Below are 27,500 nucleotides of genomic sequence, written 5' to 3'. Positions count from 1 at the left end.
AATTGGAATTGATATGAATTATGCTTTTAATAACGTTATAAAACACATCAAACATGAGAGGTGGAGGAAGTTGGCTCAAACGGAACCGGTTAAGGAACTGTGTTTGGCCATATTACATCACTGAACCTGAAGACGCGCTGATTCTGAATTAGTTTCCTATTGGACATTGTTCTCAAGCAATAAAGTTACTTTTTAAAAAAAGTTCCTTTTTAGCGATGACAATACTCGGTTAAATTAAAAAATATTACGGAATGCAAAAATAAACAAAGCACACACATCAAACAAACATAAAGTAAGTTGTGAACTCAGCTTTTACTAGGGTTGTCAGCAATCGGTTGGGGTGAGTTTAATAAGCTCGGATTCTTTGCCAGCTTTAACGTTAGTTTTAAAGTGTATCCCTCTTGCACTTCCTTCAACTCCCGTGCCCATCACAGGAGGCAAAATCTCACAGTTGAACTACACAATATTCCAGCAGCCATTCAGTTGCTTGTCATTCAGTTGCATGTGAACAGGAAGTATAAACATTTTCGCAATTTTGCCATTAAATAGGCTCACTTATTTACTTGATGATAAGGTTTCGAAGGCGGTATATTTGTACAAATACGAATGTAAAGCATATTGGGAAGTATAATGGACCCCTGTTTTTCGTTTTTTTTTTTTATATTAAAGATGAGGATGGACTTACTAAAAAATTATCTTCTCAAAGTAAAGAACGAAACTGAAACTTAAAACAAGCAGCAGTTTTAAAGTTACTTAACTTTTTTCTTCAAATTATTGGGGGAGGCACCCCCCTCAACGACGCCACTGGCTTCAATGATAGTTAATTACAATTATTGAAACAAATTACTTCGGATAATTTTTGTGATGGTGGAGGCGAGTCTCAAAACTGCAAAGATCATGGCTGTGGATAACCCTAAACAGATTTCTAATCTTTACCAGGAAATAGTCTGTTTCAGAATCTAAAAATTGAAACAAAAAGTAGATGAGTATTCTAAGAAATTTGTGAAAACATATAAATTTATTAAGATTTGTTAGGTTTCCCGGGTGCACAGCACCAGTGTTGACAACGTAGTACAATTGTACTGTTTTTGATACAATTTAATGGTACTGGTACAGGTCAGTACAATTGGAAATTTTTGTTTAAAACCTAAGACAACTGGTGGACAATGGTTGACGATAATTGCCAAACTGTACTGCTATGAATGAGTGGTAATATATTGTTAAGCAGCGTTGCCAACGCGGTACAGTTGTACCTCTATGGAAAAAGTTAAAAAATCTTGGTATATGTCTGTACATTTGACATTTTTGTGGTACAAATCAAAATTTCCTGTATATTTTGGTTTTATATGCTACTTTCAGACTTGAATATCTGTCCAAGTTTTTGTTCAGATGGAACAAATTAATCTTTAAACTTGCACTTCATGTGGAATAAATTTAGCTCTTATGGTACAATTTTAGTCGTAAAACTCGTACATTTTAGTTCAAAGCCTCAGTAACGCTGCACAGCGACTGTCCTCTTGTGTTTGTGCCTCGTATTTGCGTTCTAGTTAATTAAAATAAGCGAAAACTAAATAAAGACTTGTAAATTGAAAAATGTGTAATTTGCTGTTTTGTTTCGCTTCAGGGTATACAAGTAACATGCGAAGTTGCACCGCACCATCTATTTCTATCTGAAAATGATTTGGGTTCGCTTGACTCCAAAGGAGAGGTTCGCCCTCGACTTGCAACTTTAGAGGACCAGCAAGCCCTTTGGAATAACCTCGAATTTATTGACTGCTTTGCAACTGATCATGGTAATATCTACTATTAATAGTTCTATATTTAGTAATTGACTCATAATATGACTCAATATCAGAGCAAATCACAACTCCTTGCTCACAATGTTGTGTTGAAAGTTTTTCAGCACAAGAATTTCCGCTGTGAAGGCTTGGTGAGAAAACGTATTATTAGTTCTGGTTAGAATTAGCTCTTGCTTTAAATAATGGATGGCATTTTCTTATTATTTTACTGAAGAAGCACTAAGAAATTTAAATTAAAGTAAGGTTTTGGCCATTTTTTCAAAATCGTAAAGTAGATTAATCGACCTTTTCGGTTTTTCCTTGGATGAGCTTGTTGATAAAAGTCCGGCAGTCCGGGTCAAAAGTCCCGGATATCGACTGGATACCCTGGGTGATACAATTGGTGGGCAAAATTACGCATCTTTATCACTTTTGTTTATTCTCAGGAACTAAAAAATATAGTTCCAACAGAAGTTAATATGCTAAATCTAAAAATTAGAATTGCCCATGTCCCATAACCTTGACCCAAGGATGTGTCCTTGTGAAACACCTTTTTTTTGTGAAACACCTACGTTCAACAACCACAACAGTAAACCATAAAGACATGGAAGCTAATAAAGATAATAAAAAAATCTTCATTAGAGCTGTAGTTAAAAGAGCAAAGGCATACTTAGTAATTCATATTGAAATGTGCAAAATTATATAATATCTGCTATTACTATATACTTTGTTATTACATTTGTTATTATACATTTTGTAATAGTAGTAATCATAATTTATACAATTGTTACAAAAAACATTGTACAATAATTATTAGAACGTGGAGTAAAAACAACACACCAAAAATATAGAACACGCAAAAAACGAAAAATATTGACTACAGAAAAAATTTAAGAAGACGATTATAAGGAGAAAGTCAATTAAGAGCAGTAAGCTACTTGGGGGCTTCCTGTGTAGCTTTTCCAACTTTCATGCTAAGTCAGGTATATTTTATTTATCAATTAGAATTCAGTTACATTTTCAAGGAGGAATCAAAAGAAGAAACCTACAATATCGGAAGTAACTACTCCGGATTGCTTTTAAATAATTTTTTCTCAAAATGGGGAAAATGCCTGCCTTGTAAAGGACTGAGTGATCACAATGTTGTGAATGATCACAATAGGTAGAGTTGAGTTTCGCCAGTGCCATGAGTCAACCCAGTTACCTTGGTCATCCCCATTACAATTGTCCACTCCCAGTTGCTTACAAGTCCTTTAGACATGGTGAGTCATAAATCTTTGAAAACCTTTAATTTGGGGTCTCCAATTGCCTTGAAATGGCTTACAGAACTGATAGAGTTTTTGAATTATCCTTAGTTTATACCTATCTACCTTAGTTCTACCCTAAGATAGATGATAAACTATCTATCAACAAGTAAAATGAATTATTTTTGTGCAATTCTGAAAAAAGTTATACCAGCTCTGATTGAGACTACCTGTCTTAGCTTTATATTTCTCTCAATTGGGAACATTTCTTTATATACAAATTGTATATAAGATAAGAATGAAAACAAACTGCGCTATAATTCACAAAATAAATGCTGCCACCCATACACAGGTACGTTTGAGCTATTTTAAAAGTAACATTTTTACATTCTTGAGGATTTTTTCTATCTTAGAAAGTATTTGAGTAAGGGAAATGAAGCTTTAAGGAATGAATCCAGGGCTTTAATGTTCCCCCAGACAGGTATTAACTCTCTAGATCCATTCCCTTCCCCTCTGAATAGCACTGACCTTTGACATTCTTTAACCATTTGGGTTATAAAAGTGAAATTTCGAGAAATAGATCTACTTTGCAATTGTTTTAGCTTCACATCTTAAAGCCTTTATTAATGGAAAAAAGGAGGAAGAAAATAACAAAAACTTTTTTGAACAGGTAATTTAAAAGTTTGAATATTTTAGCTTCACATCCTAAATCCTTTATCAACGGAAAAAAAAGGAGGAAGAAAATAACAAAAAGTGTTTTGAACAGGTAATTAAAAAAGTCCGAATATTTTAGCATTACATCCTAAAGCCTTTTTCAACGGAAAAAAAAGGAAGAAGAAAATTAGAAAAAACTTTTTTGAACTGGTAATTAAAAAAAATCCGAATAAAGTCCGAATATTTTAGCTTCACATTCTAAAGCCTTATCAACGGAAAAAAAGGAGGAAGAAAATAACAAAAAGTTGTTTGAACAGGTAATTAAAAAAGTCTGAATATATTAGCATTACATCCTAAAGCTTTTGCCAACGGGGAAAAAAGGAGGAAGAAAATAACAAAAACTTTTTTGAACAGGTAATTAAAAAAGTCCGAATATTCCAGCCTCACATCCTAAAGCCTTTTTCAACGGAAAAAAAGGAGGAAGAAAATAAGAAAAACTTTTTTGAACAGGTAATCAAAAAAGTCCAAACATTTTAGCTTCACATACTAAAGCCTTTATCGACGGAAAAAAGGAGGAAGAAAATAACAAAAACTTTTTTGAACAGGTAATTGAAAAAGTCCGAATATTTTATCTTCACATCCTAAAGCCTTTTTCAACGGAAAAAATAGAGGAAGAAAATAACAAAAACTTTTTTGAACAGGTAATTAAAAAAGTCTGAATATTTCCTTTGTCAACGGAAAAAAAGAGGAAGAAAATAAGAAGATTTTTTTGAACAAGTAATTAAAAAATTCCAAATATTTTAGCTTCGCATCCTAAAGCCTTTATCAACGGAAAAAAAGTAGCAAAAAAAGTAACAAAAACTTTTTTGAACAGATAATTTAAAAAGTCTAAATATTTTAGCTTCACATTCTAAAGGCTTTATCAACGGGAAAAAAAACTCTTGGACAGGCTATTAAAAAAAAAAAAATTCTAAATATTTCAGCTTCACATCTTTAAGCCATTATCAACGGGACAAAAAGGAAGAAGAGATAAGCAAAATCATATTTGTCCGTGTAACTGAAAGTCCTAATTTTTTAGTTTCACATCTGAGAGCCTTTGCCAACGGGGGAAAAAAGATTGTAGAATACCGTATGTAGTTGTCACCCACCTCCGTGCTTTGCTGCGTTACTTATCATGCTGAAGCGTCGGTTTCTTAACTTTCTTTTTGTTTTTGTATTGCGTTTGTCTTTTTACTTTTTATATTACTTTTCTTTTATAATTTTACTTATTTTTATATACCTCTGGATATTCTCTATTCTTTTTAAATCACTTCACTGTTTGCCTCTAACCTTTTTTTCTGTCTCTTATGCAACTTTTTCCTCTCAATCAAATTGGAAGCATGGACATATTCTTCTAAAAAAAATTCGAAAAAATATGCGTTTGACTGAGAGATAAATCTGAAATAGAAAAGTTTGCTCTCTTCTACTTCATTTAAATGTATTTCTAGGTAGTGGTGTCAGTTCACTGAAATTAGGGAAGGGAGTCGAAATGTAATTTCCAAAATCTTAAAGAGGTGATTTTTATTATATTCTTTTGATGAAAGTACCAAAAGTTATAATTTTATAATTAAAAGTTATAGTTCTTTTATAATTTTACTTATTTTTATATACCTCTGGATATTCTCTATTCTTTTTAAATCACTTCACTGTTTGCCTCTAACCTTTTTTTCTGTCTCTTATGCAACTTTTTCCTCTCAATCAAATTGGAAGCATGGACATATTCTTCTAAAAAAAATTCGAAAAAATATGCGTTTGACTGAGAGATAAATCTGAAATAGAAAAGTTTGCTCTCTTCTACTTCATTTAAATGTATTTCTAGGTAGTGGTGTCAGTTCACTGAAATTAGGGAAGGGAGTCAAAATGTAATTTCCAAAATCTTAAAGAGGTGATTTTTATTATATTCTTTTGATGAAAGTACCAAAAGTTATAATTTTATAATTAAAAGTTATAGTTCTTTTATAATTTTACTTATTTTTATATACCTCTGGATATTCTCTATTCTTTTTAAATCACTTCACTGTTTGCCTCTAACCTTTTTTTCTGTCTCTTATGCAACTTTTTCCTCTCAATCAAATTGGAAGCATGGACATATTCTTCTAAAAAAAATTCGAAAAAATATGCGTTTGACTGAGAGATAAATCTGAAATAGAAAAGTTTGCTCTCTTCTACTTCATTTAAATGTATTTCTAGGTAGTGGTGTCAGTTCACTGAAATCAGGGAAGGGAGTCAAAATCTAATTTCCAAAATCTTGAAGAGGTGATTTTTTATTATATTCTTTTGATGAAAGTACCAAAAATTACTATTCTTAAAATGAAAATACCAAAAAGGTATTTTTCAAAATTGGGAGAGGGGGGAACACCCCAAACTTCTCCTCTGCCCCAATTTATGTTATTAGTTCCAGGTAATAGTTTTTTTTTGGGGGGGGGAGTTCTTTGCAAGAATTTTGAATGCTCTGCACCTGTTATATAATCCCTCAAGATCAACTGATTTATTTACCATTCCTGTAATTCAGCTTTAATGTATTTTCTGTTTGTATTATATCAGTCTTAAATATGCTTGAGTCCTCTCTTCGCAGCTCCTCATACATTACAAGAAAAAACTAGTGATAACCCGCCACCTGGTTTTCCTGGTTTGGAAACCATGTTGCCTCTTTTACTTGATGCTGTCTCAAAAGGACGATTAACTGTTGAAGATATAGTGACTAGGCTCCATGACAATCCGAGACGGATTTTCAACCTTCCCGAACAGCCTAGTACTTGGGTAAGAAATTTGAAAGAATATTTGACGTTTCTACTCTTTTTTTACAGCTATTAATACTACTAATAACTTCCTACAACACCAAGCTTTCTGAGGCAAACAAAACTATGCACCCTCCTCCTCCATCCCAATCTAATCAAAGCATTTCTCTTTACAACCTCCACGGAAGTTCCTATCTTCTTTAAAGTTTTTCTTACGTCATCTTCCCACCGCGTTCGGGGACAACCTCCTGTTCGTTTGACCTTTTTTTGGCAAATAAAAATACGAATTATTAGAACATTTAAAAGGGAAAATACGAAAATTTCTTATAGTTTGAAAATACGGGTAAACAAATAATTTAATTTGCTAGACTGGGCAGATATTTGACCATTTCTCTATATTTTATACCATTATATGCATATAAATTAAAATTGACACCTAAAATCATTTTTTTTTCTTGCAACATCCCATCCCCCACTGTTACTCTGCCATGAAAATGGCAGTGATCCCCTCATTCCTGGTTATGGCTATGACTATAATTGTGCCATATTAAATTGAAAAAAGAAGTAGAAACCGAGCTATGAGTATTCTATGTGAGTATTTGCGAAATTTCAGCTAAATTTGAATTTCATTTTCTTTAAAAATGCCGACTGACTAATAATGTAAATAACTGAAAAACAAAACATACATTAGCAAAATCTAATCTAGATAAGAAACGTGGGCCAATATTTCCAGCTCTAGTTATTCCACATACTACAATCTCAGATAGATAAGTGTTTAAAAAAGTATTATCGCAAAGGCTAGAATTCTGCGGCATTATGCCAAATGGTCAGTCTATGCGCGATTTTCTTTTAATCTTTTTATTTACTTTTTATTTTATTTTTTTGTTAAAATACATATTACTTGAAAATTAATAATTTGAAGGAGCATCATGTTTGAAAACTTACCCTAAGGCTTGAAAAAATAACAGTTCGCATTCATTTTGGTAATGGGAACAATCAAAGAAAAACGTGTTGTTTACTTAGTACCAGCAGACTGAGTTTTATTCAGTGAAAAGTGAGATAGTTATCTTTCGAAAAACAAATTTAATCTCATTTTTTTTTTTTATTAGAAAAACGTGCATACCGACAAATTATTTTATAATATTTAGAATCAAATTAAATTGTATTATGCTTTTTAAGATATTTAGCACAGACAGTCATCTTCAGCAGAATCAACTAGAGCTATTCAAACTATTTGTGATATCATTCATATGAAAATGTTTTTCAAAAATTAAGGCTCTAAATCTTAAACCTAAAACTAATTCTTCCAAGGTCATGACCTATTTAGGTCATTTAAAAGTTAAAAGTTACTTTAAAAGGTCCTTTAAAAGTTATAGTGCCGTTTTCGAGCAAAAATTTACAGATAAATAAATAAAAAAATTATTGCTCGTTTAATCTGATAAGATATGATTTTTTGAAAAAGTCTTAAAAGTTATGGAATTTTGCGAAGGCATGTCCCTATTCTGTATTCGGTAACAGGAAAGAAAAGGTTGAATGTTCATCTATGTTATTGCATGTTATCTTGTCTGATAATACTGTCTTAGGTTCAAACCCCATTGCTGGCATTTCTTTGTTATAAACTTATTATTTAATCTTATAATTTAAGTTATTGAGTTATAAATTATTTAAGTTATTATTTAATCTTTGTTCATTTAAAAGAATGGAAAATAGCCACAATTTTTTGGCATAGGTCGCAGAAATCTGCTCTACAGAATTTGCGTAAATAAATTAAAATAATACATTCATTTTCGGCTCTTAGTTTTACTTACAAATCTGCTTTAGAAATATTTTCTTAATATTATTCTGTAATTCATAGCGTCCCAAATTTGAGCTAAATATTTAATTTTTGTGTAGTATTTAAATATTGTTCTTAAATTCTAAAAAAAAAAATGTTTAGCGTTCCAAATGAATTGAGGAAATCAATTAGAAACAATGTTTAAATATTTTTCATTTTTATTTATTTTTGAAATTAATTGGTAATCTGATTACTCTAAAATAATCAATAGAATTTTAGTCATTGGATGCTAAACTTTCGAAAATAGTTTCAGTAGTTCATTTCAAAACTGTGAATTAGCAGATTAACACATATTTCAGAGCGTCCCAAATATAACAGAATTTTTTTTTGTGTATATTTAACGAAAAATGTTTCAGTAAAAATATAAAAAGACAGCTCTTTTCAATGAAAATACCCCCCCCCCAAAAAAAAAAAAAAACAAGAAGGTATTTTCTAAAATATATGGTTGACACAAAAATATTTAGAGGGGGGGTAAATGCCCCCTACACCCACCTGCTCCTTCATCTTTCATACGTTACAGTAAGATTCTGAAATCTCTTGTTTTGTTTTGTGAGGTTTATTGATTATTAAATAAACTAGTCCAAAATAATCAAAATAGAATTTCAAATAATAAATTCTGTAGGTTGAAGTGGATTTAGACGAGGAATGGATCATTCCATCATCGCCAGCCCAGAGCAAATGTATGTGGACTCCATTTGCTGGTAGAACCGTTAAGGGTAGTGTCAAAAGAGTTATCTTACGGGGAGAAGTTGCTTATGTAGATGGCAATGTAGTGGCAGCGCCTGGTAGTGGACAAGATGTAAGAGATAGTAAGTGTAATTCCTCTTCTTAATTAATAATCTGGCCAAACAGCCTTATATACTTTTCTGACGACTTTTCTGCCGATTTTTGGTGCATTTATTTTTTTCACGAATTTGAAGAAAATTACTTTTGCGAAGGGTTTCTAAAGTAAATTACTTTTATATTATAAATTCAAAAATGTTATCATGTTTTTGTAAACACCTGTGACATTTGAGTCACAAAAGATGTTTTGATGTTTTCTAGGTGAATTTTTTTTTAGATTAAAAAAAAGTGAAATGTTTTTCTAATGAGTAATTCTGATTCTGCTATTCCTATTTACTTGTTTCTTATTTAGTTGTTGACTTTTTTCTTGGTGGAATTTTATGTACTTCAGAAAAAAAAAATGAAATAATCTAAAATTATTAAGCAGAAGAAAGACAAATTCTTATTCTACAATAGAACTATGCATACCCGTGTGGGTTCAATAAAAACTATTACTTAAAAAGTGAGAAATACAAAAAGATTTCAAGTCTTTATTTTATTTTTTTTTAGCAAAGTTATGCAGATGAATAATAAAATAACCTATGCCTTTTTTTTCAGGAAGAGCTAAATATCCCCGAAAAAGCTACATTTGCACCCTTTTACGAATTTGAATTTTTTCCCATGATTCAATAGTGATTCCTTTCCCTCCCAGTTTTTCAGAAAATCCCAGTTTCATAGTTTTGGAATTATGTCCAGTTTTCCAGTATTCCAGAAAAAGCTACGGTTTTTCCCACTTTTGCAATTATTTCCAGATTTCAATATTCTAGAAAAAGCTTTGCTTACATCCTTTTACGAATTTGAGCTTTGTCACCTGGTCTTTCTATAGTGACCCTCCTCCTCTCAGCGTTTAACCCGAATTAGTTAACGACAAGTTTATTATATCAGTAATAAGATAAAATAATCTAGGATTATAACTTATTACTAGGTTATACTACTAAGCTACTAATAAGTCCGTAATAATACCAACTGAGGAATAATAATAACATGGGAATGATAGTACTGATTAGGATTTTTATTACCTAAAAAAATAAGTTAATATTTACTAATCTTAATGATAAATTAATCTTAAAAATATAAAAAATAAAACGGGAGGGATAAAAATTAACCCCCAGGGCTCAGTATTGGAGTGACGTTTAGTTTTTGAGCAGGAACCCCAGCTTCCCAGTTTTGCTATTATTTCCAGTTTTCTAACATTCCAGAAAAAGCTATGCTTACACTCTTCTACGAATTCGAGCTTTGTTAATGACCTTTCTATAGTGACCGTCCTTCCAGTTTTTCAGGATATCCCAGCTTCCCAGTTTTACAATTATTTCCAGATTTCCAATATTCCAGTAAAAGCTAAGTTTACACTCTTTTACGAATTTGAACTTTGTCATATGATATTTCTGTAGTGAATCCCCCTCCCAGTTTTTACCCCTAATTAATTAACTGCAAGTTTATTATATCAATAATAAACTAAAATAATCCAGGATTATAATTTATTACTAGCTGATACTACTAAGGTACTAAGGAGTTCGTAATAATAGGTTTACACCCATTTACGAATTTGAACTTTGTCGCATGATCTTTCTGCAGTGAATCCCCCCTCCCAGTTTTTATCCCTAATTAATTAACTACAAGTTTATTATATCAATAATAAGCTAAAATAATCCAGGATTATAATTTATTACTAGCTGATACTACTAAGCTACTAAAGAGTTCGTAATAATAGGTTTACACCCATTTACGAATTTGAACTTTGTCGCATGATCTTTCTATAGTGACTCTACCCCCCCCCCCAGTTTTTAACCCGAATTAATTAACGACAAGTTTATTATTACTAACAAGCTAGAATAATCTAGGATTATATCTTATTACTAGCTGATATTTCTAAGCTACTAATAATTTCGTAATATTCACTCACTGATGAATAATCACAACAAAGGGATAATACTACTGATTAGTAGTTTTATTACCTCAATAAATAAGTTAATATTTATTAATCTTAGTGATAAGTCAATCTTAAAAAAATCAACGGGAGGTATGAAGAACTAACCCCCAGGGCTTAGTATTGGTGTGAAGTTTAGTTTTTGAGCAGAAAAAAAGATCCTCAGTGCGTAACTATCTTTCCCATGCCAAGAAATGGGGAATAACAGCCGTGATATAAATGATTTTTAGGTGGAAATTAAGTTTTGAGGTTTCTGAATATAGAAAACAAAATGGTGGTTCCTCATTTTTATGTATTTACTTTGTTCTGAAAGAATTCAGTTATTTTATTTTGTTGAATTAAAAACGAAAGACGTGACAGATGAGGGGAAACTTTTTTTTATCAATTTATTCAGGATTTTTCTATTTTGTATGGGGGATGGAAGCATTTGCTTAGGAATTTTATAACTTTTTATTAAGAAGTTGAAATCTTTTTTTTTTCATTTTTTAACATTTTTTGGCCCTAAGTCCTAAAATTTCCTGTATACACTTTTATTTTCGGACGAACTGTATCTTCTATGATCTATGAATAATACAACAAGACTCCTTGCTTCAACATAAACTGGTTGAAAGTTGAAGAAAACTGTAACACTAAAAAATAGTTCAAAAAATCGCTTGATTATTTCTTAGTTTTTGCACTGTTTCCTACTTCGTAGAAAAACAAATGGCTTCAAAACATATGGCAAAGTTCAGAACTATCAAGGGACAAGGGTCGTATCTAGATTTTTTTTTTCTTGGTGAGTGAAGTTTATGGGCTTTTACCTTCATTGGAAAGATCCTTTTATAAGTTTTAGTTGTTGTTTTTTTAAGATATCTGTTTACGAACATTTTTGTGGCCAATTCACGAGTTAGCGAAATATCTTGGGCTGAGAGAGGGGAGTTCATGCCTTTTATTCCCTCCTCCTCATTTGGGACTTTAATGAACTTTAAGTGGTTATGAAAAAAAATCACAGATTACGAAAAAAATAATTATGAAGAAAATGTTTTTTTAATTAGCCTTTTTATAGCCAACATGGACTAAGTAATCATTGCAAAAGCCGCGTTTTACCATCGCTGTCAGCTTATAAGCATCACTGGGCATCAGTGGGATTACTTTTTATTTGTTTTGAAGCCATTTGTTTTTCTACGAAGTAGGAAACAGTACAAAAACTAAGAAATAATCAAGCGATTTTTTGAACTATTTTTTAGTGTTACAGTTTTCTTCAACTTTCAACCAGTTTATGTTGAAGCAAGGAGTCTTGTTGTATTAGTCATAGATCATAGAAGATACAGTTCGTCTGAAAATAAAAGTGTATATAGGAAATTTTAGGACTTACGGCCAAAAAATGTTAAAAAATGAAAAAAAAAAGATTTCAACTTCTTAATAAAAAAAAATATAAAATTCCTAAGCAAATGCTTCCATCCCCCATACAAAATAGAAAAATACTGAATAAATTGATAAAAAAAAGTTTCCCCTCATCTGTCACGCCTTTCGTTTTTAATTCAACAAAATAAAATAACTTAATTCTTTTAGAACAAAGTAAATACGACAAGGACGATCATAGGCAATCAGTGATCCTTCATTTACAGAGCGTGTCCTAACCCACTTAATCTTATTATAAATCTCATCATAGTACTTGGAAGCGGGATTGACCCGATTGTCACTGTTATATTTTTACTTGAAGTTCTTTAATTAATTTTCTTTCGTGGTATTACTTTTATTATTTTTTTGCTATTTTTTTTGCTATCTTGTTACTAATTACCATTATTAATAATTAACAGTTATTTTTTGTTAAAATGTTGGAATTTTATAATTACTTTGTTTATGATTTTCTCTCTAATTTTTTGTTCAGGGTTTGTCTATGATGTCATATCTTCTTTTCTTTCTCAGGCTCAACGGCCCTGAGCTATTTACCTACATTCAAAATCCCCCAAATCAAGTTCTCACCAGGCACCACAGGACTCTACTTACCTGAAGGGAGGAAACATGTCTCCTCTGCCACTCTCGCTGCGGTTCTTTCTGGAGCACCTACTGCTGCTACCACTCCTACTCCATCGGAAGGGTTAGTAGACAGAAGGGAAGATGCAAGGTCAGAGATTAGAGTGCCTGCTTCCTCAAAAGGTATATTTGTTGCTATTGACTCTTTGGTTCATCTCAACTTCATATTTTTTAAGCATTTTTTTGTTCTATTTTCTTTTGTTCTATTTATTCGTTGATTCATCTCAACTTCATATTTTATAAGCATTTTTTTGTTCTATTTTCTTTGGTTCTATTGACTCTGGTTCATCTCAACCTCATATTATTTAAGCAATTTTTTCAAGAAAGTTGAACAAATTCAGAGCTGGAAGTTTTGTAGCTTGTGTTAAAAAAGGGCAAAAATATGTATTAAAGTGATTTATATGACAAAATGACAAATACTGAAAAACAGAAGTTTCTTGATATAAAAATTTAATAGGCTTTAATTACACAATATTTTGTCACTTTGTTCCTTCCATTTTACTGCTTCAGATTTGCTCAAGTTCAAATATTATATTAAATACAAAATTGACTCAATTTGGACAGCATGTCCAGCTAATCACAATTTTGTAACTAACCTTAAATTAAAATGTGAAGTGCAGCAACTGAGGATAAAATTCGACTTCATCGTGTATACTCGACTTCATAGTCAATTAAAAAGTCTGCCCTCTACAATTTATCAAAAACTTTCCGGTTTTTATGCTCGAACCAGAGTGTATCCCTTTTTGCCTTTCTTTCGTCACTGTTTTTAGTTCTTCTTAGTTCTTCTGCCCTAGGAATGACACATGGATGGATGATAGATAGACTTATCTATTAACAAATGAACTGACATCATTTTTATACAATCCTAATAAAGGTTTATGCCAGATTTGCCTCTTACTCAATCGGACTATCTGTCTTGGCTTTTTCTACAATTAGCCATGGCTTGATGCCCACGACTACTTGATTTTAATTCAAATTTATAATACAACATTCACTGTTTTCACCTGTTTTGCACTTAGAATTCTCCCCTCTTCGACTTTCTCTTTTTCTTTCTTTTTTCCTTCCTTTATATTCAGTTTTCCTTTTTTTCCTTTAAGTTTAAGCACTCGCTATTGTTTCATTATACTACGCTTCATATTCAATTCTCCTTCGCTGAATATGCGTGGTATCTATGTATCGATTGACTGAGCTTAATACCCGGCGGCCCGGCTTAATAGTAACCGAAGCTCTAAAAAACGGAATTTTGATACCAATAATTACATCAAAAGAATCGCATTTAAATGCTGATTTTAAATATATAATTTCATCAAGATCAGTTATACCCATCAAAAGTTCCGAGCCTGAGAAAATTTGCCTCATTTTGGAAAATAGGAAGAAACACCCCCTAAAAGTCATACAATCTTAACGAAAATCACACCATCAGATTCAGCGTATCAGAGAATCCTATTGTAGAAGTTTCAAGCTCCTATCAACAAAAATGTGGAATTTCACTTTTTTTTTGCCAGAAGACAGATCACGGATGCGTGTTTATTTGTTTTTTCTCCAGGGGTGATCGTATCGACTGAGTGGTCATAGAATGTTGCGAGAGGGCTCATTTTAACGGAAATTAAAAGTTCTACTGCCCTTTTTAAGTGACTCAAAAAATTGGAGGGCACCTAGGCCCCCTCCCACGCTCATTTTTTCTCAAAAGTCACCGGCTCAAAATTCTGAGATAGCCATTTTATTCACCATAGTCGAAAACCTAATAACTATGTCTTTAGGGACGACTTAATCCCCCGCAGTCCCCATGGGAGGGGCTGCAAGTTACGAACTTTGACCTGTGTTTACATATAGTAATGGTTACTGGGAAGTGTACAGACGTTTACACTTGTTTAGGGGGATTTTTTGGTTTAGGGGGGAGAGCTGAGGGGGGTGGTGGTTACGTTGGAGAATATTTCCATGGAGAAACTTCTCATGGGGAAGAGAATTTCAATGAAGGGGGCGCATGATTTTCTAGAATTATTTGAAAAAACAATGAAAAAATAAATATGAAAAGTTTTTCCTACTGAAAGTAAGGAGCAGCATTAAAACTTAAAACGAACAAAAATTATTACGTATATTACGTATTGTTATACCTCACTCTTTACGCTAAAGTATTTTTAGTGATTTCAACTATTTATTCTACGGCCTTTGTGATTCAGAGGTCATTCTTAAGGAATTGGGACAAAATTTAAGCTTTAGTGTAAAGAGCGAGGTATCGACGAGGGTTGGACCCCCCTTGTATATACAATAAAAAAATACGAATATAGAAGTTCGTTACGTAAGTTAATTCGTAAGTTATGTGTATTTTTTACCAATGAAAACGTTTGTAAAAAATTAAAAGTTCTAGTTGATTTTTTAAGTAATCAAAAAATTGGAGGGCAACTAGGCCTCCTCCCTCGCTCCTTTTTTCTCAAAATCATCCGATTAATTGCAATTAATTAATATGCAAATTTCGTTTTAATTATTTATGCGCGGAGAGCCAAGATCAAAACATGCATTAATTCAAAAATGTCTAGAAATTAAATAAAAAAAAACAAGTTTTTAAATGAAAGTAAGGAGCAACATTAAAACTTAAAACGAACAGAAATTACTCCGTATATTAAAGGGGCTTTTCCTCCTCAACGCCCCGCTCTTTACGCTAAAGTTTCTTACTGTTTTAAAATAGAGTTAAGAGAAAGAGTCGAACTTTAGCGTAAAGAGCGGTTCGTTGAGGAGGAAAAGCCCCTGTAATATACGGAGTAATTTCTGTTCGTTTTAAGTTTTAATGTTGCTCCTTACTTTAATTTAAAAAAACTTGTTTTTTCATGTAATTTGTGAGTTTAAATTGAACAAATATTCAGTTATAAGTAGAATCCTGTGCTGAAAAAAGTATCATTGCATTAACAGTCTTGGGGAAAGTTTTTAATGATATTTTAATAGTAAGCTAAACAAGGGTTCAGAAATTGCCCTCTTTGTAAGTCATCAGAGATCAGGAAACCCTGTAATGGTTTCCGCTTGATCAGTGATAGTCCTGGGCCTCCCTGGGTACTTATTAGCTCTTATTCTTATAGCCCTTATTTTAATTTCTTATTTAGCCCGAATGTGAAAGCTACCGATGATAAAGGCCTAAGCGACTAGGTTTCCTTTCAAAACGAGAACTAAGATTGATCACATTGCCTCCAATGCTATTTTTAGTCAATCTAAAAATATATTTCTAATGTCTTTCTCCTGTTTTTGTTTTCCGATTAAAGACAAATCGATAACGAGATAATTTTATTCCTAAAGGAGAAATTTGACGACACCTAAAATTAATATTCAGCAGGCTCAGAGCTATTAGTATTTTTCTTCTTGTAAGTATTAAGAAGGGAAAAGAAGAAATTTCCTTTAAAAACTTCTTCAAGAAAACTATGAAGAGTTTTTATCTCGTTATTGAGTTTTATCTTGTTATTGAACAAAATTCATTTCAGAGGCAACGCTATAGCGTTGCCTAAAGTAAAGGCCATACGGGTCCAATGTTCTATTATTTAGTTGGTTTTTTTTCCAGAAGTACTTCACATGGAAGGGGTCGTCGTATAAACTTCAAAGGGGGCTCATTCGATTGGAAATCGAGAGTTCTAGTACCCTTTTTTAAGAGTCAAAAGTCATCGGAGGGTGACTAGCCCCCCCCCCCACGCCCTTTTTTCCTCAAATACATCCGATAAAAAATTTTGGGTAGCAGTTTTATTAAAAATAGTTCAAAAATATATAACAAAACTCCGGCGTCGACACATCCCCCTCAGGGCCCGGGAGCAGGCGTTGTAAGTTATGCCCTAGGGGCAAATATTGTTCTTATGAAATGGATTCTCGTATAAACTTCAGAAACGGCTCATTTAATTGGAAATTAAAAGTCCTAGTTCATTTTTTCAGAGTTAAAAGATCATTGGAGGGCAGCTAGTCCCCCTCCCACTCCCACGCCCTTTTATCCCAAAACCCTTCAGATAAAAATTTTGAGGTGGCCATTTTGTTAAAAAATAGTTCAAAGGTCAGATAAAATTCTGGGGTCTACAAAACTCCCCAGGGTCCGGGGGAAGGCGTTGTAAATTATACCCTGGGGTATATAAGGTTCTTATGGAAGGGGGGCTCATATAAACTTCAGAGAAGACTCATTTGATTGGAAATTGAAAGTTTTAGTTCACGTCTTCAAAGTCAAAAGTGATCGGAGGGCAAATACCCCCACAATGCCGTTTTTTCCCCAAATACATCAGATGAAAATTTTGAGACAGTCATTTTGTTAAAAAAAAAGTTCAAGTGTCCGATAACAAAAACTCCGGCGTCGAGAAAACCCCCCAGAGCCCAGGGGCAGGCATTGTATGTTATGCCCTGGGGGTATATATGATTCATATGGAAGGGATGCTCGTATAAACTTCAGAGATGGCTTATTTGTTTGGAAAGTGAAAGTTCTAGTTCACTTTTTAAGAGTCAAAAGAGATTGGAGGGCAACTAGTCTCCCCCCTCCACGCCCTTTTTTCCCTAAATGCATCAAATATAAATTTTGAGATAGCTATTAGTTAAAAATAGTTAAAAGACTACATAACAATAACCCCTGTGTCGACACAACACCCCAGGGCCCGGGGGCATGCTTTGTCAGTTATGCCCTGGGGCGTAGCGTACGAAAGGGGTGCTTGTATATACTTCAGGGAGGGCTAATTTGTTTGGAAAGTGAAAGTTCTTGATCTAAGAGTCAAAAGAGATGGAAGTGCAACTAGTCTCCCCACCATACCATTTTTTGCCAAATGCATCAGGTAAAAATTTTGAGATATCTATTTTGCTAAAAATAGTTAAAACGTCAGATAACCAAAACTCTGGTGTCGACACAGCCTCCCAGGGCCCGGGGGCAGTCACTTTAAGTTATGCCCTGGGTGCATACGGTTTTTATGGAAGGGTTACTTGTATAAACTTCAGAGAGGGCTCATTTGATTAGAAATTGAAAGTTCTAGCTCAATTTTTAAGACTCCAAAGAGATCCAAGGGCGACTAGCCCCCCCCCACGACCTTTTTTCCCCAATCCCATCCGATATAAACTTTGCGAAAGCCATTTTTAAAAATTATTCGAACATCAGATAACAAAAACTCCGGTGTCGACACAACCCCCCAGGGCCAGGGGACAGGCGATGTAAGTTATGCCCTAGGGACATATATGGTTCTTACAGAAGGGATACCCGTATAAACTTCAGAGAGGGTTCACTTGATTGGAAATCGAAAGTTCTACTTCAATTTTTAAGAATGGCAAGTGATTGGAGGGCAGTTAGCCTCCTCCTCCCACGCCCTTCTTTTTCCCAAATACATCAGATAAAAATCTTGAGATACTCATTTTGTCAAAAATAGTTCAAAGGTCAGATAACGAAAATCTGGTGCAGAAACAGCCCCCTAGGGCCCGGGAGCAGGTATTGTAAGTTATGCCCCGGGGCAAATATGGTTTTTGTAGAAGGGATGCGCGTATAAACTTCACAGACCACTCATTTAATTGGAATTTAAAAGTTCTAGTTTACTTTTTCAGAGTCAAAAGAGATCGGTGGGCAACTAGCTCCTCCCCACTCCACGTCTTTTTCAGCCAAACCATTCCGATAAAAGTTTTGAGATAAACATTTTGTTAAAAATAGTTCAAACATCAGATATTCTAACTCTGGGGTCGACACAACCCCCCAGGGTCCGGGGACAGGCGTTGCAAATTATGTCCTGAAGGCATATATGATTCTTATAGAAGAGATGCACATATAAACTTAAGAGAGCGCTCATTTGATTGAAAATTGTAAGTTTTAGTTCACTTTTAAAGAGTCAAAAGAGATCGAAGGGCAATTAAACAACCCCCCCACGCCCTTTTTCCCCAAACTCATCCGATAAAACTTTTGAGATAGGTATTTTTGTTAAAAATAGTTCAAACATCAGATAATAAAAACTGCGAGGTTGACACAAACCCCCCGAACCCGGGGGCAAGTGGTTTAAGTTATGCCCCTGGGCATATAAGGTTTTTATGTAAGGAGAGGTCGTATAAACTTCAGAAGTGGCTCAACCTTTCTATGATTCAAAAGGTATCAGATGCTATCTACCCCCCCCCCCCCCACACACACACACACATACACATACACACCTTTTTTCCCAAATGCATTCGATCAAAATTTTGAGATTGCCAGTTTGTTTTAAGTAGTCCAACAATCAGGTAACAAAAACTTCGGGGTCAACATACCCGCCCTCCTAAAGCCCAGAGGAAGGGCTGTAACTTATGCTGCGGGGTATATAAGGTTTTTGGTGGAAGAGTTGGTCGCATAAACTTTGGAGGGGACTCAAATGACCCCCTTAGTACTGAATCCGATCCCCTAATATCCTCCCATTTGCAGCGCAAATGGGAGGATAGCACTACATACTCCTTGTAAATGGTTATCTCTTGTCTAGTTATTTCAGTATTTTAAATTGATTTTTTTTCTGTTATTAAATTTTAGACAGTATAAAACTAAGGTCGTAAAGACCATAAGGCTTTGATGTTTTATTGGGTCTTTTTCTAAAACTTTTCATATTCTAGAAACAGCTCATTTGAATAATAGTCTCGTTCCCTTTTAAGAGTCAAAATTTATGAGCGGGCAGCCAACCCCCTCCCCTTAAACCTTTTTCCCTCAAATAGACCCGATCAAATTTTGAAATAGCTGTTTTTGTTCAAAATATTCCTAAGGCAAAATATTACTGTGACATTAAGGTTTTTTATGAAGAAAATGGGGTATGTTTGATTCTGGATTTTCTGGATGCACTGCTAGTTGTGCATAGGTGTACTGAGATACTTTGACACTTTGTTTACTTCAATACTTGGATTTATTAATTTACGTGGAAGGGATTTATATGATTTACGGCGCAAGGGCTGTAAATTATGTGAGTTGCTTATTGTTACTTTGATACCTTGTTTACTTCAATTCTTCCTTTACTTTGTTATTGTTTTACTTTGATATTAGTTTTGATACTTTGATGAACATTTGACGTTGAAAAAAAAGCTTTATTTTGAAATAAGGAATTTTTAAAAACTTGAAGTTTTTTGCAATCAAAAAAGAACAAAAATTAATTAAAAAAATACTTTCGAAAAAGAAGTTTTGAAAAGTATACAATAACAAATATTTATTTTCGTTTTAAGCTTGATTTGTATATTCAATTTAAGCATTACTCGCTTTAAGATTTATTTATTCATTTATATTATTACTTGTTGTATGTTATTTGCTATGATAGTTTATTCTGTCTCTGTTCGTTTTGGGTTTCATTTATTCTTTATAGTAAATTCTGGTCGTTTTACGTTTCATTTTTAACAGGTATTTGTATCTGGTCATCTCAAGTTTAAAATTGCCTTTACTTTTCTTTGAAAAACTTCTTTTTCGGAAAGTTTTTTTTAATTAATTTAACACAAAAGGTCCTCTGCGTACTGTTACTTGGTGGCTGTCACTTTCAGACTAGATTTTATAACAAGATGGATTTTCACTTATATTCTGGCCCATTGTGTGCCTATAAGGTGTTTGGGTGATTCCAGTCTAGAAGGTGTTATAAGAGCTTGGCTGTGACCAAGCTTGGCTCTAGTGGGGATTAACTTTTCCTAAAGCAACTAAATTTATGGTGATTTATTATGATTCCAGCCCATATGGTTTCATAAAGGCTTGGCTGTGGCCAAGCCTGAGTCTAGCAGGAACTGAATTCTTCCGAGGCAACTAAATTTATGGTGATTTGTTATGATTCCAGCCCATATGGTTTCATAAACGCTTGGCTGTGGCCAAGCTTGAGTCTAACAGGAACTGAATTCTTCCGAGGAAACTACATTTATGGTGATATGGTGATTTTTTGTCATTCCAGTCCGTATTGTTTTTAGGGGTTTGGCTTTAGTCAAGCTTGGCTCTAGTTGAAGTTCAATTTTGATAAGGCAGCTATATTTCACATCTTCCAGTGAAACAAAAAATATCTTCTATTAAGTCAATATATACCAATTACTAAAAGTATATAAAGTAAATATAAGCTTCAATAAGAAATGGGAGTCAATATACCAGAGTAAGATCCTGAACATTTCTACTACTAACAGCTCTTTACAGCATCTAATCGTCTGGGGTCAATACAGATGCGCACAACTTTTCTCCACCCCCGCATGTTCAAATCTTCACCCTTTTCTTCCCTTTATTAAGCCCTCTTCACATCGCCCATTGAAAACGGAAATAACTTAAATGTTCGACTGCCTTTTGTTTCAGTTCAGAGTAAAAAAACAAAACAAAAAAAACAATTCATTATTTTGGCTGGTGAAATTTTATATATTCTGCTTTACTTATATTTTAGTTTTACTTTTATTTTACTTATATTTTATATACTTATATTTGTATTCTGCTTTACTTATATTTTCTGCTTTATTTATATTTCATATATTTTGCTTTACTCTGAAAACCCCAGAAGGAAATCCGTAGTTAGATTAAATCCAGCTTCGTTTAAGGCAACATAATATGTTGCAGCAGCTTTTGGTCCCCCTTATCAGCAAGTTTTGCGGTGAGCAGCGCTTGCTAGTTTAGTCTTGCTTCTTCACTATCAATTCAGTAGGCTTCTCAAAACTCTGAAAGTGGTAGCCTATGTCTTAAGAAGAATTTTTTGCATTAAAAAAAGAATGATTTCAAAGAAAAAATTCTACTTTTACTCAAGTAAATATTGTATCATTGGCAATCTTTTCTAGATAGGCACTCAAAGAGTTTGTTTTAATTTTTAAGTAAGAGACGAGAGAAGTTTGATCAGAAATACAGGCCGTAACTTACATAGTAATACGGCCGTTTTAACTTGACATAATTTACCGTCTTTAGTCTGAGTACAGCCTTTATTTTTTTGTGAATTTTAATCAACTAACCCATCTCAAAGATTAGAAATGTTGGAGCAGTTGAAGAATTTACACTACCTTGAGTATTTCGTGAGTGTCCAGCTGAGAAGGTAGATTCAGTCCACAATCATGTAGAATAACCGAGAACAAATTGCTGACGATATGAAGTCTGAAATGAGCTGCCTTTCCCTAAACTAATGATTTTGTGCCACTTTATTTCTTCTGAAATGCTCTTTTAGAAAACTTCTTTCTTCTTCTTCTTCGTTTTAAGATAGTTATGGAGATGCTTTCGAATATTCTCATGAATGGAATCAAATTCCGGGTAAAAAAAAAACTTCTTTAAAGATGGAATAATCTTGTTCTATCAGCTTGCGACTGAGTTTTCCAAATTGTGTTTTGGTGAAAAGGAAGCTATAAGTTTTGCTTTTTTTCTATGTCATTTAATGATTATTTATTTTGATGATAGGAAATGTTAATAAAAATCTTTCGAAAAATAGGTGACTAACCGAAATAGCACAAGATTTAGCTTTATATAAAGCTATAAACAGAGATACGCCTTATAGACCGAGAACCGTAAGAACAGGAAGAATCTGGGAACCATTTGAAGCAAGAAAAAACTAATAAAGTTAGAATTTTTAATGAAACCAAAGTGAAATTAAAATTCAATTGAAATTTGTTAAAGTTTGAAATTCTATTTAAATTTAATTGAAATACAATTTATTTTAGTTAAGTTTAACTGAATAAAAATTTAATAAAAAAATCAATCGAAGTGAATAAATTCTAAACAATTCTGAAAACTACTTTAACACAGTCATAAATGCTTAGCTGTCTCTTAAGGGTCCAGTAAAGATGATTAGGGCATAAGTGAAGTAGATATTTATTTTCAGACATTCAAGAAGCTGAGCAGCCATATCCGCTTTCTTCACCAACTCCGCAGGCCGCAAGACCCCTTGTGTCTCCAGTGCCACGTCCAGTATCCCCACAACTGAAAATGCGGCCTTTATCACCACCTCCTCTTGTGACCACGGCGTTAGCAACTGTGCAAGGTTTAGGAGTGCCAGTTCACCACGGTCTTGCTGGAAAGTCCATTCTGTCTGTGGATATGTTCACAAAAGACCAATTAACAGCCATTTTGAATTTGGCTCAGGCCTTTAGTCTTTGCGTACATAAAGAGCGAAGACTTGACCATATATTGAAGGTGAGTCAGTTTGACTTTTTGTTTTCATATTACCTCAAAACCTATGTAAACGTATCTCAAACACATAAACATGAAGAAAAAAATAAGTACTTGGGACGGCAATTGGTGGGGGGATTGCCCACTAGATTTTTAATAATAACCTACTTGTATTTTCATTTTAAAAAAAATGAAAAAAACATTGCCGAAATTATTCAAAAATAATTATATTTTATATTAATTATGTAAGATATTAAAATTATAATAAACTATTATATTCTTACAATCATTATTTATTCTGTGTTTTTTTTTTAAATTTATGATTATTTAAATTTATGATTATTAATATATGATTATTTATGAAAACAGTTTATGATTATGTTTTACACCTTTCATTTTTCTCTTTTCAGGGTAAAATTATGGCATCTATTTTTTATGAAGTCAGCACACGCACTTCGTGCAGCTTTAGTGCAGCTATGCAGCGTCTAGGGGGCAGAATTATCCATATGGATGCAACAACTTCTTCTGTACAAAAAGGAGAGACTCTTGAAGATACAATAACTGTGATGGCAAGCTACAGTGATATCGTGGTTCTCAGACATCCCGAAAGTGGGGCTGCTAAGGTAAACAAAATGTTCTTCTCTTTTATCTCATAATGGTAATTTGAATTGAATTGTTTTTTGAATTTTTGTGATAGTTTTTTGTTTTCTTAATAGCATTTTTCAAATTTCTAGGCAAAAGGTGTTTGTCAAGTTTTGTTTATTTGTTTTGATGGTTTGATGTAGTAAAACTAACAAGGGTATGGTGCTACCCTAAAAACTTCGAAATTTTGAAAAAACAAAAGGACTAGACTCCAGGGGACTGGACCACCAAAATAGTCTAGGGCTCCAAAATGTTTTTATTTTTATGTCCTTGGTACTTCAAGTAGTTACAGCATAAGGCTCTATTTATATAATTATTCGAAATCTGAGTTTCTTGGATACATCTCTTGTACTTAGCAAATATAGTATTTGCTTACTTCTAGATTTTTTAGTCTGTGGGCCAAAATAATGTTTTAGTTTGAGGGCGTGTTATGTTTCTGTTTTTTGTATACAGAAACACACATATCAGCTCTAGCTGCAAAGAACTTATATGATGCATGATCTGCGACTTCTTCTATTCACAGGTTGGGGAGGGGGTATGTTAGTTACGAATGAGATTAAAAGAGTTTCGAATTTTCTTGCCCAAATAAAGTTCTAGAAACTTTTTTTCTCGTTGAGTTGAAGCTAGTGACTGCTTGAAGTCTATTTTCCTGAGATCCTTAAGTCTCCTAGGCCAGAATCATCCCCAATTCCTTCACAATCCCAGAACCATTCACCTTCTAAAAAGAGAGAGAAAAAGGAAAAGAATACGGCATTGGACTTTACAGTCCCTACCGGTGGTGCTGATCTCCGTTTCTTGGCCCTTCAGCCAGGAAGTGCAAGGGGGTTGGGGGCCAGCCATCCTGTGCTGTCGAACACCTTCTGTGCTATTCCGAACCTCAACCTGCCCTCCACTGTCTTTAGAGGATCTACAAGCAGGTGCATATAGTGCTGACACAACCCCCCAATTCTTCGAATTCTTTGAATTCCCCCAAAAAACGAAATTGTGTTCTACGTAGGATTGAAGAAAATGTGGTACTGCCCTAAACGCTCCATATTATAATTTTGGAAGACATAAAAGAATAATTTTAGAAAATCGTCGTTTTTAATTATGAGAGGAACTTCTTAGGCCAGGACCTACAAAATAGTCCAGGAGCAAAAATAGTTTCTATTTGTATGTCCTTGTTATTTTGAGTAGTTACAGCAGATGACTTATTAGGAGATGCTTTGAATATTCTGAGTTTCCGAAGAAAAAGTATGGTATAATTTTTATTAACCTCCTTTTCTTCTTAATAGCGTGCGGCATTATGTTGCAATAAGGCAATAATAAATGCAGGAGATGGCGTTGGTGAGCATCCAACGCAGGCACTGCTGGATATTTTTGCCATTCGAGAAGAAATTGGCACGGTGAATGGATTAACTATTACTATGGTTGGCGACCTAAAGAACGGACGCACTGTGCATTCTTTGGCAAGGTAATTACTTATCATTGCACTACTACTAATATTTGAAAGCTAAGCGTCTGAAAAAGTGCAGGCTCATCCTGCTCCATTTTGAGAGGCTTCATCTCGAATAAAATTGAAGGGATATACATCTTATTTTACATCTTAATATACATCTTAATATACATCTTATTTTTAGGGATTACATCTTAATATACATCTTATTTTTTCCGGTGTTTCCTTTAGTTCCCATATGTTGTGATTTGTGATGAAACACAGTCCAAAGTACGCATTTAATTTATGGGAAAGCACACAAAAATACTTTGGAAATCGCCCACGTAGTGCGTCAAAATCGTAACTATATTTTATGCCGTTGCTGTTGGGTCATCAGCAAAAAAAACATAAAATTATCACCACTAAAGGCCCCCCCCCCTCGCAACAAATAAATTCGATCTCTTGGCCATTAAGAAAAAAGATGATTAATTATGCTAACCAAACTATTCATAAAAAGTGACACCTATTAACAGTGGTGGTTCTCGGTCCAAGAAGAGGGGGGGGGGAGAGAGGCAGCTGTTCCCTAGTTTTTCTGACAATATATTATTTTATTTTAAATAAAAGACATGCGTGTGGTATACCTATGGCTATTATCGTAACCTTGTATTAAAACAGAATTATTTTAATCATACAGAATATTTAATCTTACAGAAAAACAGAATTGTTAACAGAATCTTATATTAAAACCAATCCTTACAAAGGATCGGTTTTAACCCATTTTCTGCTGTTAAACTTGTTATTATTGCTACGAAAGAATGAGCAAAATCCCATGAATTGCAGCCAAACCTTGCAGAAATAATCAGTTTTTCCAATTAGCAGTCTATTTTAAACAATTAGCTACTCACTTTATTCTAGAATACGTTTTCTCACATGTGTCGCAAAATTTCAGTGCATTTAGATTTGTGTTTTTCCGAGGAAATTCTGCAAAAAAATCGTCCAAAATCTGAAAAATCATCGCGGTCTTATAAAAAACGTAATATATAAGATCTAAAGGCTTAAGATTAGAAACATGAAAATTCGGACAATCTATCAAGCAAAATATTAGTTATGATTAGATAAGTCAAAATTTTATATTAAGTATTTGATTAATGTAGTATTAAATATATTGAATATGTTGTATAAATTCCGGCATTTTTACCTTCAAAAACACCACGTCTCTCCAGTGTTTAATGTTTTTTTAACGGATTACAATAAATGCCAAAAAATAGTAGTATTTGCTAAAAGTATACCCAGCCTTCGTAAACTCTCTTCCTCTATCCGTTTCGTGTATTTTATTCCGGCTTTTGACCTAGAAATAAGTTTAAGTTTTGTTTATAAAGAAAAACTTAAGTGTGATAACTTAAGAAACAGACTTAAAGAATAGATTCAAGAGTAAGTTTTGTATAAGTTTTTCTTACGCTTCGTTTTTGATCCTAAAGTCTTATGCAAGAAAAAAAAGAAAGGTTTATAAGTGGATCAGTGTTCATTAAAGAGATTCAAGCTCATCTAATCCTCTGTGAAAAGTCAGACGCTGATGAGCTAACCTTTCAAGTACTATTGCAAAAAAAAATGTGTATTTGTTTACTATAATTTATGCATTGTCGAAATGTCGGTGTTAGTGTCAAGAAATTAAAAAACAAGTAACTCTCAGAGGATCACTCACTGCCTCTACACGCAACTCCTTCTCCATTTGTTTATCTCTTCTCTTTAATTTTCCAAATGGAAAATTTTAGCCCGCATATCGATATGGGGTTTTCCACTCCGTTTTCTGACGTATCGTTTGGGCCTTTCCATGTTCACTATTCTTACTAACGCATTTAGAGCTGCTGGGAAAATAATATTTGTTTGCATCGTATGGTCATAAAGTATTTTTTTTTGTTAACGTCTTACGAAGTCCGCAAACGTAACGTCTTTAATGCCTTACTATAACCTCTTTAATGCCTTACTGTAACGTCTTTAATGCCTTACTATAACGTCTTGAATGCCTTACCATAACGTCTTTAATACCTTACTATAACGTCTTTAATGCCTTACCATAACGTCTTTAATGCCTTACCATAACGTCTTGAATGCCTTACTATAACGTCTTTAATGCCTTAATATAACCTATTTAATGCCTTACTATAACGTCTTTCATGCCTTACTATAACGTCTTTAATGCCTTACTGTAGCGTCTTTAATGCCTTACCATAACCTCTTTAATGTATTACAATAACGTATTTAATGCCTTACCATAACCTCTTTAATGTCTTACCATAACGTCTTTAATGCCTTACCATAACGTCTTTAATGTCTTACTATAACCCTTTTAATGCCTTACTATAACGTC

At 33.5% G+C, this 27,500-nt stretch overlaps 1 protein-coding gene across 1 annotated transcript in view; it reads left to right on the top strand.

The window, feature by feature from the left end:
• Nucleotides 1-27,500, top strand: part of LOC136033939 (multifunctional protein r-like) — a 248,362-nt gene that overhangs the window by 205,948 nt on the left and 14,914 nt on the right. Inside the window, exons 24-30 of the mRNA XM_065714958.1 lie at nucleotides 1,625-1,793; nucleotides 6,291-6,475; nucleotides 8,910-9,096; nucleotides 12,945-13,175; nucleotides 22,790-23,100; nucleotides 23,487-23,699; nucleotides 24,993-25,171. Coding sequence (XP_065571030.1) covers nucleotides 1,625-1,793; nucleotides 6,291-6,475; nucleotides 8,910-9,096; nucleotides 12,945-13,175; nucleotides 22,790-23,100; nucleotides 23,487-23,699; nucleotides 24,993-25,171 — 1,475 coding nt within the window. The remainder of the gene's footprint in view (nucleotides 1-1,624; nucleotides 1,794-6,290; nucleotides 6,476-8,909; nucleotides 9,097-12,944; nucleotides 13,176-22,789; nucleotides 23,101-23,486; nucleotides 23,700-24,992; nucleotides 25,172-27,500) is intronic.

This window comes from Artemia franciscana, chromosome 12 (genome assembly GCF_032884065.1).
Source record: "Artemia franciscana chromosome 12, ASM3288406v1, whole genome shotgun sequence".
In the NCBI taxonomy this organism is placed as follows: Eukaryota; Metazoa; Arthropoda; class Branchiopoda; order Anostraca; family Artemiidae; genus Artemia; species Artemia franciscana.
Note: the sequence above shows the minus strand (reverse complement) of the source record. Positions and strands in the feature narration are given on the sequence as shown.